This window comes from Corvus brachyrhynchos, unplaced genomic scaffold (genome assembly GCF_000691975.1).
Source record: "Corvus brachyrhynchos isolate BGI_N302 unplaced genomic scaffold, ASM69197v1 scaffold97, whole genome shotgun sequence".
Lineage (NCBI taxonomy): Eukaryota > Metazoa > Chordata > Aves > Passeriformes > Corvidae > Corvus > Corvus brachyrhynchos.
In genome coordinates this window covers 3,289,882-3,308,880 of record NW_008239758.1, presented here as the reverse complement: position 1 = coordinate 3,308,880, position 18,999 = coordinate 3,289,882, and the positions used below count along the sequence as shown (strand labels likewise).

The 18,999-nt window shown below is 43.8% G+C and overlaps 1 protein-coding gene and 1 long non-coding RNA gene across 3 annotated transcripts in view; one reads left to right on the top strand and one right to left on the bottom strand.

Annotated features, from left to right (window-relative positions):
* The first annotated feature begins 6 nt into the window (after window positions 1-6).
* FSD2 (fibronectin type III and SPRY domain containing 2) lies at window positions 7-18,396 on the top strand. 2 transcript variants are annotated; one of them, XM_017742645.1, is made up of 13 exons: window positions 7-510; window positions 4,114-4,912; window positions 4,992-5,087; window positions 6,133-6,366; window positions 7,650-7,672; window positions 8,646-8,767; window positions 9,756-9,911; window positions 10,693-10,827; window positions 11,572-11,725; window positions 12,116-12,249; window positions 13,829-13,961; window positions 16,073-16,249; window positions 16,957-18,396. In XM_017742645.1, the coding sequence occupies exons 2-13, from the start codon at window positions 4,154-4,156 to the stop codon at window positions 17,207-17,209; spliced, it is 2,376 nt and encodes a 791-aa protein (XP_017598134.1). In that variant the 5' UTR covers window positions 7-510; window positions 4,114-4,153; the 3' UTR covers window positions 17,210-18,396. The 2 variants fall into 2 exon arrangements, with proteins under 2 accessions (XP_017598134.1, XP_008638277.1); XM_008640055.2 differs by lacking the exon at window positions 7-510 and adding an exon at window positions 523-2,189.
* The window catches only part of LOC108448725, a 3,269-nt gene continuing 2,509 nt past the window's right edge, over window positions 18,240-18,999 (bottom strand). Inside the window, exon 3 of the long non-coding RNA XR_001864713.1 lies at window positions 18,240-18,999. This exon is cut by the window's right edge and continues 457 nt beyond it. This is a non-coding gene — a long non-coding RNA (uncharacterized LOC108448725).

Genomic DNA, 18,999 nt, shown 5'->3' with positions numbered 1-18,999 from the left:
AAACAGTGCTGCAGTAAAAGGTGCGAGAGGGGCGGTCCCGGGAAAGCCTGATTTCACGGGATCGTGGAGTTCCAGCCCTTCTGCCGTGTGCGCGGACACCTTCCGCCAGGCCAGGTTGCTCAGAGCTCCATCCAGCCTGGCCTTGAGCACCTTCAAGGATGGGCCAACCACAGCTTCCCTGTGCCAGGGCCTCGCCACCCTCACCGCCCAGTAAAGAATTTCTTCCCAATATGTAATCTAAAACTACTCTCAATTTGAACGCGTTCCCCCTTGTCCTGTCAGTACGTGCTCTTGCAAATAGTCTTGCCCCATCTTTCCTATGTATTTCGTTCAGGTACTGGAAGGGGAAAGCTTTGTGAAATAAACCACTGTTTCTGTGAGGAGTGGTGGGCAGGGAGCACGGAACACAGCCCTGCATTTATGCTGCTGCGTGAGGGGCCGTTTTCCTCCAAGCCATCATTCCTGTGGTCCTCGCAGAAGTCCACGAGTTGTTGCTTTCTGCAAAGCCAGGTAAACCCCCGCATTCTTTCCCCACGCTGCCTTGAGCCAGCACCCGAACCTTGGGGCCCTGCACCCACAAACAGCCAAAGGGTGCCTGTCCTGACACCCAGCTCAGCCCCAAGGTCACTGTGCTTTGTATAAATGCCACCCAAACGCTGCCTCACAGGCACCGAGGGGAGCAAAGAGCAGCGGTGTGAATGAATAAGAGCAGTGTCACTGCTCTCTTATTCAGGCCTGTGTCCAAGGTAGAATGTAGTTCACTATCCACCAAGTGTTATATTCCAGTCTTTGGCAGCAAAGCTGACACTGCTTATTTTTTGAGAAATTAAGGTCTACAAGGTAGCGTAGCTTAACACAAAGCAAAAATAAGCTCTCGTTTGAAAAATTAATCAGATCTGTCAGACAGCATAAATGTAAATGTTTCAGTAAGGGCTGCATCACTTTTGTGAAAACACTTCTACTCTAATCTCACAGATGATAGAAGCACTGTTAGTGGTAATGAGATCGTGCCTACATGGGCAATTAACTTGTGATTCCTCACCAAACAGCAAACAATTGCACAGCTAGAAAAGTGAGGAAATGACACCAAGATAATTGGAAAAGGAGGAAAAAGCAGAGCTGTGTCAAGATCTAATAGACATTGTCCCTTGTGGTATCCCCTGAGCTCAAGCCATTTATAATACAACATTCTCAAACGCTTAAAAATGTATTGCCAGCAAGGCTGGCTCAGTAGTGTGTTCACAAGCAGCAGCCTGTGTGTGCTGGGCAGCTGTGGGTTTGAGCAGATACGCAAAGCTCGAGTGCTACAGCAGTCACAATAGTCAGTGGTAATACACAGCCTGGTTTTTATCAGGTGTACCCCTACTGAGCGCAGACTGAAGGGATATGTTCCTATGAAAACCTCCCTAGCAGGGCCATTGGCCCCTTTCTTCACTGTAATTAGCTTTCCAGAGGTCTGGCATACACACACAGGGTGAGGATGTATGCATATGTATAACAGGCATATGCAACAGTATGATTTTTCTTTTCTAAATTCTAAATTTTAATCTTTTTTTCCAATATATGATCATGATTCCAACTCAGCCCATAGAAAAGCTCCTGCTAATTTGAGAGAGGACTTCACCAGTAAGTGCTTGCAAAGAACAGAACAGATACTTCCACTAAGTTGTGCAACTCTGTAAGCACATGTCCAGCCATGTGAGTTGTTTGCACGTTTTGTGTATCCCACACAAAATACTCTGCCTAACACCCCAGCCTTGGAAATCACACCCAGAGGCAATGACTGAGCTCTGCAGGGTTTATTAATACCACCTCCAAAAGTGAGAGGGTACTCTGACTTTAGTGAGGGCTCCGTAACTGTTCTAAGTACTTCAGATCCAGGAATCAACCTTCAGAGCCTTTTCTCAGTGTATGACATTCATCCTGGTGACACTCAAGTAGCACGCTGCTGAAGGACAGCTGGGGCACATCTATATTTGTGCCATTGCTCATTGCTGGCATGTGCCTATCTGAGCAAAGAGGCAGGGTAGGGTTACTGCAATAAGTCTTCCAACTGCAGTCATAGGAAAGTGGAAAGGAATTGCTTTCGTATGAATTAATTTTTACTAGGGGGAATAGAAGTTAACTTTGATGCCATCTGATCTATCAGAAGAATTTATGACGTCCTAAGATAGAAGGCAAGTTTTTAGGTAGTAACATTCTTTGTTGTTTATTTACGATAATTGACGGTCACGGACTTAAACGTGCTTCATGTAATTTTATCTGTGCCTGCAAAGCAAGCAAACACTGAGCAATCATCTGAAAATCTTAATTAGGCAGCAGGATTGCAGACAAGCTTAATTATGCTTATTTTAATATATTTTATTTCATTTTGGTAGGAAAACTACATGTTAATTCACTTTTCTAATTAGTAGTATCTTCTAAAGCAAGCCTTATTGTTATAATTATGGGGAAAAAAGTCTTTGCGGGAGCCAGACAACATTTTCTGGTATGTGTCAAGACCTCTTCTCTTTATAAAATGTTAGAATTTGCATGATTTATTTTACTGCCTTTAGCATAAATAGTATTTCTGCCTAACCAGTGTTTTTGTCTATAGTAGGATATTGCTAGCTGTAGAATCCACACCCATGTCTGCAGTGCCAGAAGACACATGGTGAACTTCTGTGTGGGTTTTCTTACAGATCCGTAAGGCTGGACTCAGCCAGGGATATAAAACCAGAGAGTGCAAAATGTCTCAGTATTTTTCACTGGTTTGGGAAGTTGCTTTCTAATAAGTCACTGATTGTGTTGACTCTGTTAGCTAAGCAATTCTCAGGAAAATTAGTAAAGTATTGCTGAAATAACTTTGAGGAAATAGGAGCTACTCAAAACTAAAAAGACCATAAAAAGTAGTTTGAAAGCAAACTTATGTGAAAGCTTATCCAGAAGCTCTGGTAACATTGATGTCTGACCAATCTTTTGGCTTTTTTTTTTCTGTGAGAAAGTGATTTTAAAGCTTTCATATGCTTCACTTAGCTAGGACTAGATGTAACTACAGATTAATTGATATTCAGCTGAAATTTTTCCATGAACTCTTTTGCTTGTGGTACTAAACTGCTGATGAAATTGATCTGAGTAGTTTTGTAGCCATGATTCCATTCATGCTGGTGAGCAGTGGAGGACTGCGGGGAGGTTTCAGCTCAGAGAGATCTCTGACTCTGTACTAGCATTATTTCACTGCTGTTGATACAGGCTGGTTGGAAGGAGTGGGCTTGGGGAATCAGCATTAAAATTGCCTTTGCACTTTTAATGTTGTCCCATGTGCATCTGCTTTATCGTACAGATTTGTATGTCACGTGCACATGCTCTTTTCACACCTCCCTCCTTGCACAGAATGGACAAAATATGCAAGGTTGGGGTCAAAGCAGGCATCTCTCAGTGCAGAGGTCAATGCCCTGCCTTGCTCCCTAGTTACTGCATGCTTCATATGTTAAAATATCTATTTTTCACAGCACATGAGAAGCCCCAAAGGGCAGTATGTTTTCTCTGCAGTATTTTTTAGAAAGGACCCAAGACCTGGACTCAAGTCTCAGTATTAAGAATGGCAGCTTAAAAAATCCAGAACAGGACTTTTCAGGGCATTTACTAGTGTGTTCTGTGGCATCAGTGGTCACAACAGAGGACATTCTACATTATGCCTGACTGACAGTTCAGAAAACATGCTTGACAGCAGCTGAAGGGCAAGCAGACTTCAAACCAGGCTATTTCCAATTGCACAGAACAGCATTAACTGTGCCTGAAGCACAGTCACAGTGTTGAGCTGAGGACAAGACTACTCCACAGTTTGGAAATCAGGCATCAGGGTCACAGATGAGCCTCAGAAAAGAGGGTGCACACCAGAGACAGCTCTCTGTTGTGCTTTGCACTGAGGTGAGAAAAAAACAAGCTTTCTGTGGCTTCCTTTCAGAAGCTTCACTTACAGAGTGAAGGTACTGACTTTGGTCTTTCCCATGCCTACCTCCAGAACCTGAGCAGTCCTCAGCCAAATCTATTCCATATATATACTTTTAAGCAAGAAAACCTCATGCTTGATATCTAAGTATGTAGCTAAAGATCTTTCTTATCTTTTACAAGCTTGAGACTCACCATCTCAGAAGCCTCGCTGAGGATACCAATGTCATCCAGATCTGGCAGCACGAGAGACTATGAGACCAGTGGCCAGTCATGCGATCATTCAGCTTCCCCACCAGTCCCAGAGTCTAGTGACCCTGAGACTGAAGGTTTGATATTTTATCACATGGATCTTTATGGATCAAAGGAGAGGTTTGATATCTTTCCTGAAGAGCTCTCTGGTCGAGGAGACAGATCTCTGGGGGATACGAGAAGGGAATTTGCATTGAGTAGTGAAAAAGTTCAGCGCCCGCCAGAAGCTGGCTATGACTTGGAAAAGGAGGTTGCAGAGTTGGCTAAGATGTATGGACTTGATGAGGATAGAGAAAAAGAGCTTGAGCTTCTTGAAGGACATCTGGAGAAGGTGGAGAGCAGATGGCCACCTGCTCGCACCGAAAAAGCAAGATCACAAGGCTCCACATATAACTCATCAAAAAGCAGGTCTTCAGTGAAAGATCCAAGTCAAAGCACAAAGCAACAAGGACTTCCTGATGAGGCTTCTCAAGGTGAAAATCAGAGCAAAGCCAGAGCAGATGATGAGGCTGAGAGCAACATATGGTCCAGAGGGGGGCTAAGCAGTGGTGGCATGTCAGATGAGTGGAACAGTCAGGCTGTCAGTGAGGAGGAGGAGGAGGAAGAGGAAGAAGCAGCAGATGTTTTTTGTTCTACCTGCAAGATACCAATCCGAGCTTTTGACAAACTATTTGGTGAGCACAAGGATCACGAGGTTGCTCAGCTCCCCAATGCCGTGGAAAGTGAAAAGGTGAGAGTAACACAGGTGTACCGTGGTGCCTCTAAAACTGTTTTCAGACATAGTAAGAATCACACTGGGTGTTTTGTAGGAGGAGATCCATAAAAACATGTGCAAGTTGGAAGAACAGATTGCTCAGATGGAAAATGTTGCCAGCCATTTGGAGGAAATCTTCATCACTGTAGAGGTAAGGCATTTTTTCTTAGGCTAACTTTATGGTAGTGGGGCTAAACAGTTTTGACAGTCATACTGACATTCGTAGTGCTCAGTTGTTAATGAGGTGAGTACTTACAGTACCAGAGCACAGTTATCTTGGGGTTTGCCTAGATTCAAGTACTCAGGAAAACTCATCCTAATTATTTTTTCAAGTGGGCTAGTAAAACCACATTTATAATTTGCACAGAAATTTGCATTCAGAAATAAAGTGGCCACCACTCATGTCATCTTACTTTTAAACGGCCAAAGAGCTGTGATCTAACTATCCATCCAGCAGTGTGTTCCCTCAGCTTCATTCACAGAAGTGTCAGATCCAGACAAGTCCTTGGACCAGTTGCTTCAAGGTGATGACTTCAAGAATTGAGCTCCTGCTCGGCTGCTGTCAGCTTGGCCCCAGGGGAAGGAGGTCAGCTGGCAGCAAGTTCAAACTGAAGCAATAACTCAAGGCACTACGGTCTTTTCTCTGCTGCATGTGGCACAGGAGGACATCAGTGCCTGAGCAGTGGCAGTAAAGCCTTGCCTGCTCCTTAAATCTTCCTTCCGAATGCTTTTTCCAGCTGTGAGTGAGGATACCAGCTGCTCAGCTCCCTCAGCACAAATCCATGAACCCCACTGAGTTGCCATGGTTTCTTCCATGGAAGGATGTGCTCGACTGTGTTGGTGGAAACGCTTGTGAGATTATGGCTGGGATATATCCTAGTTGTGCTCCCTGGGTTTACGTTCCCTTACATCATTGTTCTTGTTGTAATTTCTGTTGCTCTTATGCCTGGAACAAAATCCAACACTTTTGTGCCTCGTTGGAGGTGACTTATCAGAGCAAACCCCTAAAAATGCACATTAGTCAAATTACAGCCTCTGTGTACTGGTAACTGTGTCCTAGTTTTGTGAATTAAATCATGACACATTACCTCTCTGGTAAGGAGAATTTTAGGCAGACCAGAGTAAGATTTTCCTCTGGATGACCTATGGATCAGGCTTGATGCCAAGCTCAATGCCAACCCTCAAATGCCTTGCAGGAAAATTTTGGGAGGCAGGAGAAGAACTTTGAGGTGCATTACAACGATGCAGTGCAAGTGCTTGCTCAGAAGTATGAAGAACAGCTGGATGCACTGGGAGAAGAGAAGAGGCAGAAGCTGGAAGTTCTGTATGAGCAGCTGGTCAATTGTGGGAAACATCTTGACACCTGCAAGGAGCTGACAGATGAAACCCAGGAGCTTTTCCTGGAAAATGACAAAGCTGAATTTATGAAGGTAAAGAGCTTTAACTGTCAAAGCCCCTTCTCAGTGCTTTTTGCTGCTTGCAAGTAGTCCCTATCTGAGAAGTCCCAAGCAGCTTTATTGCTAGGGAGAATTTGGGATGCTCAGTCCATGGTGCTGTCACTGCTCCAGTTGCTTGGCATGGTGGCATTGACTTAGTAGGGCAACAGAATGGGGACAAAATGCAGAAGCAGAAGTTTGTAACTTGGATGCTCATTGATTTGTGAGTCACTCTGGAGTTCAGAGAGAAGATATCTTGCTGAAATGCTTGTCTGGGGAAACTCTGGAAGCACTTAGTGTTCCTTGCCTTGTGCAGGTTCAGCTCTCTTGCTCTATTCTGGGCTCACAGCAGGCAGGCTGATGCAATCACTTAAGAAGATGTTTCCTATTCTTGCTCATTTTGGAGGAAAGTTCAGCTGAACAGGAGGTTCCAAACTAATCAAGAGCTCCTGCAAAGTGATGGATGAAATCCCACTCTTGAGGTGGAGCCAAGAAGGTATTTTTCTTTGGCAGGTAGAAAAATAATTGGAAAAAAATGAGAATTTTCACTGATGATGAGTGATTGCTCTAACCTGAGCTGTCCTGTGACTCAGGTGGGTGGGAGCATTTCTGTAGCACAGTGACAGTAACTTCTGAACTGGACAACAAACAAATCTCATAACACCTCCAGTCTACTCCAGTGGGTCAGTTTGCTGTGTGACTCCAACCTGCTGAGTTCTTCACGTGAGCTGACTTTTCCCCATTCCTCTGCATCTCTGAAATGCAAAGATTTTCTGCAGTATTTTCTCCTTAGCTTGTAAACAGTTTTACATCACCCCTAAGAACCATTACTCATCAAGAAGTGAATACCTGTTGGTCATGAGCTCTCAGCTGCTTAGATTTCTCCAGGGACTGTACATCTGCCTTCCAGTTACATGCACTGCTCAGACTCCCTCCAGTGCAGACCATTTCACTGAGTTCTTTTGCCCAGCTGATTTTGGTTTTTGTTTGTGAGGGATCTGCTGGCACTTCGGACAACCAAGGGAGGAATTGGTCTAAAGTCTAGATGGGCAGACACTGATGACTACCTGATAGTGCTCATTATCTTACTGTAAATTCAGCCAAGATCTGTCCATTTGAATAGACTGGGCTGGCTTTGTTCTCAGTGCTGGGTGAGAGCCAATTACTTCACTCCAAGGGCTGCATTTGGGGCAATTTATGTAAGACAGGTCAACAGCATGATGTAGTCTGACTCTGGACTTTTCTATCTTTAACACTCTCTCTTTTTTTCCCAACAGGCAGCAGTAACCATGGTTGACAGGTAGTATCACAGTCTGGGATTTTGTGTCACATTTCTTCCTGCTAATTGGATGGGTTACTGGAGACACTTGGGTGTTTTGGACTTTGTTCAGGCACACAAATGTTGTCTAAGCCACTAGAGCTGCTGAAATATTTAGTATTTTTGTTTTAAAGTGCATCAGAAAAAGTTGCTCTAAGAACACTCAACACTTGTTTGGATCCAATTTCAAGAAATCCGAAAGGAGAGTTAGAGCCTGAATAAATCAGTGTTTTCAGCTTAGTAATAAGGAACTAATTTCACTGAGAAACAGGATTGCTAAAGCTCTTAAAAGAAATGCTCTGGATAGAAATGAGACTAAAACTGAGCTCCCTAAATATACTCTAACAGGCTTATGCATGCATTAATATAGTGGGGTAGAAAGTCAGGCTGTGGGAGCTCAAAACAGATACTGAAAAATCTTGGAGCAATTGGAAGAAGTTTTAGGGCACACTAAATCACATGCAAGAATCACCCTCTTAATTGATTGTTATTGTTCATGAAAACACATAGAAAAGATACCCCTTTTTTTCAAATTTACAACACCTGGAGCCACGAGGTCCTGAATTAGGAATAGTGGAAATTCAAAATAAGGAAAGGTATGGTGCTGATAGGGTGCTTCCCACAGCAAGGTGCTGGGCACACCTCACTCCCTGGCAGCACGCTGTGTGCAGCCAGCTCTCTGCAGGAGCAGGGCACACAAGGGTGGCCCTCAGTGCCAGCAGCAGCCAGCTCTCTTTGGCATCTTGGAGCACTGATGGCCATGTATCTCCAACCTATAGGCACAGGGAGGCTGAGCTTGTATAGCTATGAAAACACTGGAAATTATTTTTTAGGAAATAGATGTTAATTTGAAGTCTGCTGTTCTTTTTCTCTTACCAATAGGTATCATAGACAGATATCTCTGACACTATGGTACTTCCAATTATTCATTATTTTTTTCCCCCTGCAATTACAGGCTGGAAGAATTCTTAAAGAAAGAAGTGGATTTAGAGCTTTCAACACTGCCAGAGTTTGAAGAGCGGGTCATAGACGTCTCTGAAGTTGAACAACTAATGAACTCCATTAATGCTATTCCAGGTACTCTTCCTAACTGATCATTATTTCAGACCTATTTACATTTAAGTAAGGATATGTATTAAGCATTACTTCTTTTAAAGGAGATCTGCAAAGGCAGAATTAACTTCTCCCTAGTTTTCCTTCTAGTTTTTTTTTTGTTTACCTATATATACAGAGACGCTGGAAGATATTTTTGGATATTTTTTCCCATTTGTTTTGAAATAAAATTACCAGAATTACTGTTAAATTGGGACTTCCTTGCTTTTGCTGCATGATTTCCTAGAAGACTCATGAAGATTACCCCCTTCTGTTGAGGGGTCAGGCATGCTTAGTTGGTAATAACTTGTCTTACCTTGTAGTTGCTTGAACAAAATAGAGAGGAACCCCAGACTATTTTAAATAACTTACACAGCTTCTCTTGGTAAACAGATTTCAGCGACTTATTCCTCTGCTATTTAGCAAGCATTTTTTCCCCATAATCCACAGGAAACAGCACAACATAAACAAATTTTGAGTAGCCAAAAAAATCCCAAAATTTTAAATCTTTTCTGGTGCATCACAAATAGTCAGGAAGAACAATATTCTTTTTTTTACACCCAATGCTCTCTTTTCTTAACATAAAATGGCATTTGGTTCATGTTTGCTTGTGCTGCTGACCCCCTGTTGTAGAGCTTTTCCCTGATCCCCAGGGTGGTTGGCAGCAGTGGCAGATGTTGTGCTCACTGGAACAGCCCTCAGAGCAGGGGAGGCCAAGTTTACAGAGAAGGGGTAGGCTGAGGCTTATTTATTTTGTTGTTTTGACTTTGATTTGAAGCAAGACTACTTCTCACACACCAGCGACCTGATTATCATCTGCAACTGTTTACAGAGTCAGCTCCTGACTTTTCTCCATGTGGGAAGAATATGACCCTGTTCAGTGCCAAGGCTTTGTGCAAACACCTTTGTGAGAGGAGAGGTACAACATACCATGATTATACATTCAAAAACTGACCTGTTTTCCCCTCTGCAGCTCCTTGTGCCCCTGTGATCAATCCACAGGCTCCCAATGCAGCAACTGGCACCTCACTGAGAGTTTGCTGGGGCCTCTTCTCAGATGACACTGTGGAGTGCTACCAGCTGTGCTACAAACCAGTGAGCAATGAGATGCACAGTGATGAGCAAGCAGGTAAGGAGGCCTGGGCCCAAGGGGACACCTCAGCCCTCCATTGGCAAACCCAGCTGATTCCAAAGTGCCTCTGCACGCCTTGTGCACTCTGCCACCAAAACTGTCATATCTGCCACCACCATCTGCTTTGTCCCTCTTCCCCTGCCAGGTCTGCCATGCTGCCAGCTGCAGCAGGACCAGTCACAGGAGCAAAGACAGGACATGGCAGGGGGACAGTGCAGCAGCAGGGAAAGCAGGAAGGGGAAGGGGACAGTGGAGGGAGTCAGGAGGATTTCTGGAGGGTGGGCACTGCATTAGACACACGTGCTGCATCCACAGCAAAGCACAGTATTTTAAAAGAGCAAATCATCATATCACCAGCACACCCACTGAAACCCCCAGATGATTTTACAGCTTATCTTAGTGCTAGTAATAGGCTGTAACTCCCTAAGATGCACAGGCATACAAAGAACCTTCAAAAGTGGAAGCCAGTAGAGTGCCAATGAAAAGCAGAAGCTATCCAAAGCAGAAAGAAAAGCAGAAGCTATCCAAATTTTATAGGATGAAGAATGAGAAATGAGTAGTAAAATAGCTTCATCTTTTGTCCCATCTGATTTATGCTGCTTTAGAGGAAGGCATTGTAAAACTGCCTGACAGCTGCTCAAAGGGTGTGGAGCACGAGGAGCTCTCTTGGACCCAGCACACAAAACAATGCACCCCAACTCCACGATGTGATGCAGCTCTGGGGAAGAGTGGGCAACTGTGTAAAGGCACTGTAAATGCTTTGTTGTTGTCATTTCAGAGCATACACTGAAAGTCAAAGAAACATACTGTACCATCACTGATCTGGTGCCAAATACACAGTATGAATTTTGGGTCAGTGCTTTAAATGCCTCTGGTATCAGTCCACCAAGTGAAAGAGCAGTTTATGTAACAGGTAAAAATATTTTATTCATATGACTTTGTGACCTTCATAGTGAAATTCAAAATCATCTCTGAATTTTATGCCAGTAATGTTTTCTGGGCACTTTCTTCTGATGTATGCCTACTGACTGCATGGGAATTCCTTACTTTTATTTGGAGAGCCTGTCATGCCAATTGTCCCTGTCTTAGAATGGAAGAAACAGAAGCAGAGAGACAAAATAACTTATTTAAATGCAAGCATGTAGACCAGCTGTGAATAAGGTTCAAGTTTCCTGGTTCTGACAGATGAATGCCAGCTCTTCGTTTATTGGCCTATAGGTATTTTGTGGATTCACCTGTTATGCTGTTCTTTTCAACTGCAGTGCAGTCAAGGACATTGTGTGAAATCCTGACATCAGATTGAGCAAGTCAGTGTGAGACCTTCAAGTACTTGTTCCAGATATCTTTGACATCTCAGAACAGAGAAGAGATGCACTTTTATGACAAAGATAAAACTAATGATAGAAAACAGCTGTGTAATCAGTCTTTATGTTACTTCTCTGTTTAATTCTCTTGGAACCTTTATAGTCCAAATGAAGTCTTTAACTAGTACTGTCAATCACTCTACCTGCTGTTTATTGTCCATTGGGGAGGCAGGTTTCTTTAACTATACAGTATTAGTAAACAATGGTTTTCTATTTTTTTAAGTCTTCAAATCATGTTGGTTGCAAACATCTTCAAGCAACAGCTTAGAATTGTTCTTTTACCTACTTTTTAGCTCCTTCACCACCTACCATAAAGAGTAAAAAGATCCGAAGCTGTGAAAATGCAGCACTGGTGTGCTGGGAATCCAGAGACATTAACCCTGTTGATTCCTACACAGTTGAATTGTCCAAGCTGACAGATGAAGAAAATGATGATACTATTACTGAGTGAGTTACTCTTCTATTGAGCCCATGACCTGTAGAGATGAAACCATTTCAATCATGTGGCATCTGATAGGACTAAGAAAGGACCCATGACCTTCTGGTGAATTGACATTTATAAATAATCCTCTTAGTAAAACTAGTTGTATAAATGTGAATCAAAAATTAGTATATGAGAATTATGGGTATGGGAAAAGGGCAGAAGCAAATGTAAAATGTAAAAATCTGCAGTCTGCCACAGACTCTCTCTTGCCCTGCTACTGACAACAGTACAAGGTAAAATGTTGTTGATGGATTACAAGAGAGGTGTAATTTCTTCTTTGTTGCTCAGAAAAATAATCTCAAAGATCTACCTTTGTTCTACCCTATCATTTTCCATGGATTTATTTTCTGTAGATCTATTGTTGGAATCCCTAACTGTGAAGTCCTAATTCACCTCCAGCCAGCTCAAAAGTATCACATCTGTGTCAGAGCCCAAAACCTGGGTGGCTCCAGTGAAAGAAGTGAACCTGTCCTGATACACACCACAGGTACTGTACAGCTTGGAACAACTCCAGCAGCCTATTGTAGCATTACCTTAACAGAAAGATTCCTGCTTTCGATGGCCTCTGGACCAGGTCCTAATCTCTTTCATCTAATTACACACCTGGTAACCTTTTAGGAATCAAAAAACCAACTTCTTGTGACCGTAAGTGCATTGCTTTAGCTCTGTAATTTATATTATTGCTGTCTGATACATTTGATACTTGAAAGTTACTAATTTCTAAACATTTTAATAGACAGTATCAACCCAATGCCCACATATTGCCAGCCTGCAAAGCACTGACACACCAGTGAGGAAAGCTGTAGTGTGATTTTACTTCAGAGATTACCATGTAGTGAAGCTGCTGCTGGAAAGTATGGCTGAGACAGCACTTTCTAGAGCCATTTAGCAGACACCAGTGCTCACCTTCATCACTGCTGCAATGACACTGCAACTTCACCGGCTCGTCTCAAATCTCCCACACCACTCCCAGATATGTTCACACCTTACCTGTGTCTCTTCTGCCCTTACCTTCTGTGAGAGATTTGCAAATTGTATTTGTTCAGCAAGATGACCACCCAAGGTTATGTTTCAGTAAAACTGTCTGCCACACAGCAGTGACGCCACAGAAAAGAAATGCTCATCCTTAAATCCCTGGAGAGGAAGACAGTCATTGTGTTACCATCGTTTGTGTATTCCAACTGCTTAAATCAAACTCAATATTTGAAATTGCCCATTCTGTTTGCACAGCATGTGTTTGTTTTCAGCAGCACATGCCTGTAATTGCCCTGTCATTGTTTGTATTGTATTTGCAATGAAGTAACTTGCAGTTTGATTACAATGATTTCATTTGGGATTACCATGGGGAGATTTATCTTTTCAGAGTCTACATTATGCAAACAGCTGATGCAAATTGATCTGTCAGCTGCAAGAACCCACCTCCAACACTGGGAATGGCCTTTGATCCTTTCTGGGGTGGATAAACAAGCACCAAGTACACACAGCAGCTGTGCCACTCGTGGCTACTCCTCAGGGCCCAGTGCATCAGACCTGGTCTGTGAAGTCTCTGCAGGGAGAAAGGCAGAAGCATTTGTATCCTGGGCTGGACTTACTTCTCTGAGGGCTCATCTGACCAGGGAGGTGCTGAAGCATGAGGGATCCTTTCTCTTCAAACTGTGCCCAGCATTTATGTGGATGTGTGAGGCCATGGAGGCTCCTTTAAGCCCCCTTTCTCATTTCAGTGATTAAAAATAGATTACTTGAAACCAGACAGTCCATTGCAGGGATGACCCCTCATCTCTGAACAGCTACTTCCTGCACAATGCCTGCAGCTTTGAGCCCTGGAGGGGTTCAAAACCAGGCTAAGTCCCCTGCTTTTCACAAGGCTGAAACTAAACAGTGTTAAGCTGTAAAACACCCATTTATTAGAAAAACTTTAAAATGATCTTGTCCTCTCCATATCAGCCACAGATTCTTTCTAGAGCATTGGTGAATCTCTTTGTGGACCCAAACATTTCATACCCTTGCTGCAAATCCTAATGCTATAAGGAATTACTGGAGTTATCCTCAGGCATTTTCTCTTGCAGGCACCTGCTTCTACCTCAATGAGGACACAGCCCATCCTTTACTGGCAATTCTAGATGATGGATTTACCATTTCATGTGATGAACTGGAAAACCCAGAGTGTGATCTGCCTGTCTATGATAACAGCTTTACAAGGTATACAGAAGCATTTCAGTTTCTTTGGTTTTTTTAACAGGTGCCAGGAAATGTCTAATGGGGCTTTCAGCAGCTCTGCTTAATTTTTTGAGTTGAAATCTCTCTCTCCAGCTGCTCTTTGGAACTTGGAAGATAAAGCAAGTTCTTAAAGAGGATTACAGATGCAGCAGCCACAATTATGTACAAGCCTACTTACACGTCTGGCACACTGAGCTAAATTCGAACAGGTATTTAGGTGCCATAACAAATGCTAAGGAAAGGAGAGGGATCCGAAAACTTACCTCTTGCTGAAAAATATAACTGATACTATTTGGACCAACAGGTATTACTTTCAAAAAATAATTAGGCCCTTTGCCACTGAAGTGAGAGACTAAGCTTTCCAAAATGCCTATTTCCAGTCAAAACCACAGAAACACCATATAACCAGGATAGGCATCTGCATCCCAGGATAATACAAGTCTACAACTTAGTCCCTCCATGGAAATGCAGTGTTACTAGAGGGCTTGGTAGAAAAGAGTTGGGAGACTGGTGATCCTATTCATTAAAGCCATCAGGGTAATCTTAAACAGGATTTCATCCCACTTCTACAGGATTCTTTTATGTTTCACGTCAACAGCCAGAACTGGCACTCATCTCATTTGAAGGCTGAGGTTTTGGTACCACTATGAACTTTCACATGAACTTCTCATGCCTAACATTCATACTGCAAGGAAATTACATGGCAAACTCTTCTTTCTGAAGTTTCTGTGGTCTCCTAAAGGCTGATGTATTTCCTAACCCTGGCAGCTTCTTCAGTGCAGCCCAGGTTTGCCTTGGTGGCTTTGCAGCTCTCGTTACTACGGTCATGTTTTGTTCACAGATGTTTACCCATCCATTTGGCATCATTCCTTTTCCTTCTCAAGCAGTAGCAACACAGCCCCTCTGAGTCCTGATTTCAGCAGCCTTTAAGCTGTTCCCAAGACATTTACATGCACTTGTAATGAACTGTACACTGACTCTAAGCAAGTGCAGCTGCAGAGGCAGAGTACAGCTATTGTGTTCTGCATGCCCATCCTCACACACCAGGCCCTCCAAATGCTGAGTGCAGCTCTCAGCATTGCCTAGAAGAGCTCAGTCTGCCAGCAACATCCTTTTCTTTTGTAACTTACAACTTTAGACACTACCATAGAAACATAAAAGTTGTACGTGTTTGAAACCTGCTGTCCCCCTTGACAATGACAGCTAATACACCATATACTTTCCCCAAGAAAAAGCTGAGGTGTAATCTTACAGGACTCATGTTCCCACCTTAGAGTGTTTCAGAAGCATTTGGAATGAGTTATTTTGCCCAATTGTCTTGCTTCAGAACCTGTGTTTTTGCACATTTGCATCTTCAAAGCACCCAGTTCCTTGCATCTTCAAAGCACCCAGTTCCTTTGACTCCAAGACTGTGCCAGTAAATCAAGCTGCAGGGTCTCTCTGTAGCACATTGTCTTTGTCTGTCTCTATTACACAACTTTCAAAAGAGTTATTTTCCGCATCGTTCCTATCATTCATTTCATGGCCCAGGTACCAGCATATTACAAGTTCCCCTACCGTGTTCAATTCTTCCTAATCTCTCCAAACACAGCATAGACAGGTTTCCTCCTCCCCAGCTGCCCCAGGTACTTCATGCTGTTACAGTGCTCTGTTCCTAATGGTGAGTAACATTCAAAACCCTGCGCTGTTTGGAAAGAAAATTCAAAATCTGTAGACTTTTTTCCCCTGCTATGCTGGGGTTCACCAGAGCCTTCTCTTTTTTAACAAGTAATAACTTTCCTAGAAAACCCAGGCAGTATAGGATGCTGTTCTCCCTCTTCCTGGAAGTGCCCAGGACACTCATTTATACAAAGCAACCCACAAGTAAAAACAGGGCAGGTGTCACAAAGAAACCTGCAGGCTGGGTGTCAGCTCCTCAGCATGAGGAATTCACTGGAGTCAAAAATCCACACAGCACTGCTAAGGAGACAGGAAAAGTGGCTTTTGTTTATTGCTATGTAATGTCCAGGTATATACATACCTGAACCTATCTGAACGCTGTAAAGGGCATTATAGAGAGGCCCTGCCAAAACACGTCCTCCTGTCTCCCACAGATGTATTGCGATCCTGGGCAGTCTGATCCCGTTTCCAGGCAAGCATTACTGGGAGGTGGAAGTTGAGGAAGATACAGAGTACAGAACTGGTGTGGCTTTTGAGAACACTCCGAGACATGGTCACCTGGGGGCAAACAACTCATCCTGGTGCATGAGGCACATCATCACACCCTCAAGGTAAGGGCTGTGGAGGCTGCAGGTCTCTGACAGGGACACCTCTTACACCTGCAGGCAGGGAAGCAGAGAAGCCAGAGATTTTGTATCGGCTCAGACCAGGCACCAGGCACCTCTGATATTCCAGCGTTATCACTGTAAATTGGTGTTGGAAGGATAAGCAAATCCTCCTGCTTTTTTACAGAGGCATTTGGCATGCGTTATTTTGCCCAACTTTCTTGCTTCAGAACTTGTGTTTTTGCAGCTTTGCATCTTTGAAGCACCCAGTTCCGTTGACTCTGAGACACTGCTAGTGAATCAAGCTGAAGGGTCTCTCTGTGGTACAGTGTCATTGAATTAGACGTTGTCACATTGAAACAGGCAGTTCCAGGAACAAATCAGAATAAAATCTGAGATGCAGAATTTAACTGTAAATGTTACCAAAACCTCAGGGGGAAGACAGAGGGTAAAAGATCCGTGTAGCCCAGAAACGACGTATCTGGCTAAACCCAGCTATACCCAACTGGTTTTGATCTCTGTCCTACCTATGGCCTGCAGAAATGCTAGTTCCCCTCATGCCTCAGCTGCACTGCTGGCTCTGCCATGGACACTGGCACATTAACATCACCGCCTTTGACTCTTGTGAGCAACCTGGGCACCTGTGTGCAGCAAGTGCTTCCCTTTGACAGCAGCCAGGATGCCTTCAGCTCTTTTGTGTTTCTTGCCTACAGGCACAAGTATGAATTCCTGCACAGTGGGATGACACCTGACATCAGAATTACTATTCCTCCCAGAAGGATTGGCATCCTGCTGGACTACGAGAACTGCAGACTGTCATTTTTCAACGCAGATATTGCCCAGCACCTTCACACATTCAACTCACGCTTCCAGCATTACGTACACCCCTGCTTTGCACTGGAAACACCTGGTATCTTAAGGATACATACTGGAATTACAACACCCCCATGGACTGCCCTCCCATAACCTGTGTTCTGCAGCTACCACACCTACGTGGAACCTGCACTGAACAATGCTCTACTTTCAGCATTAACTGCTCCATCATACTCCATATAAACCAGCTGTTTCCCAATAGTAAGAGCAAAGCAACTCTGATGCAAACCAGCTGCCAGGCCTGAGCCCCTAGGAGTTTACATCCTCTGGGGAAGGATCTTAGCTGAAAGCCACCGTGGTCACAAGCTCTACTGGCATCCCAGAATTCTCATTAGAAATGGATACCATCCTTCTCAGAAGTGACAGTCACCATGCAGCACTGGCAGCTGGATCACAGTTTCCCCCAACACCCACCTGAAGCCTGGGGAACTCCCCAGTTCCAAAGCAATAGTTAATTCTACTCCTGAGTCTACTCAAGAGCTAATAACTTGAAGAAAAACAAAAATAGCAAAAGGCATAATCACTGTACAGCTGCTGGAGCTGAACACACTCCAGCCAGGAAGCTGATCTCCCCATCAAGTGTTCTTGTTGCTACATGAAGTCTGTAACACAAGGTAATCAAACACACCTCCCCCATGTGTGAGCTGTTAGTGCCTACACACCCAGTGATGCTTTCTGCAATACCCAAGCCTGCACTAGTCTCAAATGCAAGCCATTTTTACACAATGTCCATGCTTCTCATGCATTCATCCAGGGAAAATAAGATAAGACAGGCTTTTTGCAGTGCTTGACTGCCCTTACAGAGCAACCTAAAGCAACATTTTTAGCCGCTTCTTTTTGGCTATGCTCTCCTCCACTTGACTGTATGCTCCCTCCACACTCACAGATCTGTTCTCCTCAGCACTGAAGAATTCCACTCCAATGCTGTGCCCTTGAAGCTTTGGGTGTCCAGTGGGGCTGGAAGGACTCTGGCCCAGCACGCAGTTGAAACATCCTTGTTTGGGTTTCATTCCCAGACACCAATTAAGAGAGGCCCTGCCTGTCAAGCAAGCTTGGCCAGCTCTAAACAGCCTCATCTGTGTATGTCAAAACTACCTGAACTCAATCAAGAGTCATTAACAGAGAAGCTTTACCACAGATTTATTGCACATTCGTTACAAAAATCATTGGTTCAAGTTTCCATTCTGGGGAATAGCCAGGAACAGGCAGTGGCCTCTACAATATGCAGGGTCTCTACAAATAAACACCGTTGGCAAAACTGAAGAGATTTTACATAGAACTGTGTGTCAAAAGCTTGTCTGTTCTTCCTCAAATAGCTTTTAACAAGTCTTGCCAAAACAGGCCTTTAGAAACCACAAAAACAGGAGCTGAATATGTTGCTACAGCAGTGATTAGTACCATCTGCTCTTGGATATTTGTTTCACAAGCCTCAAAAGAAGATGGGTTTAGCAACACTGAGCTATACCACACAGGGTAATTTCTTAACCTACCAGGAATTAAGGTATTTTCAGGGCAGAAAAGGTTGTTATGGTCACTTTGTCAGACCTGCTGTAAGCAGGTCAGAGACTTTCAGTTGCTATGTCTGCCAGTGAGCAGAGCAGCTTGTGTCCACCAGGAACAAGTGACTCAGCCAGCAACCACTGCCAGTGCAGAGGGCAGGAGGTGGCCATGTGTGCCCTGCTGATGCTGGCACAGCCATCCCAGAGAACAGCAGCTCTACAGTACAGCTCCTGTGCAGGGCACTGAAGTGGTGAGAAAGCACCACTCTTTGCTTAAAAATGTACTCCTTGACTCTGGGTCCAATTTCCACCCACTGGAACAAGTTTTACCCCTATCAGCCAAAACTAGAGCCCCACCTGTATTTTCAAGTCGATACCTGAAAG

What these genes read in the sequence shown, in the direction of transcription:
- FSD2 (XM_017742645.1), top strand. Translation starts at nt 4,154, where the DNA reads ATGTCATCCAGATCTGGCAGCACGAGAGACTATGAGACCAGTGGCCAG. An exon ending in AAGAGCAGTTTATGTAACAG is followed by an intron (nt 10,828 to 11,571) that starts GTAAAAATATTT and finishes CCTACTTTTTAG; the next exon opens with CTCCTTCACCACCTACCATA. An exon ending in TGTCCTGATACACACCACAG is followed by an intron (nt 12,250 to 13,828) that starts GTACTGTACAGC and finishes TTTCTCTTGCAG; the next exon opens with GCACCTGCTTCTACCTCAAT.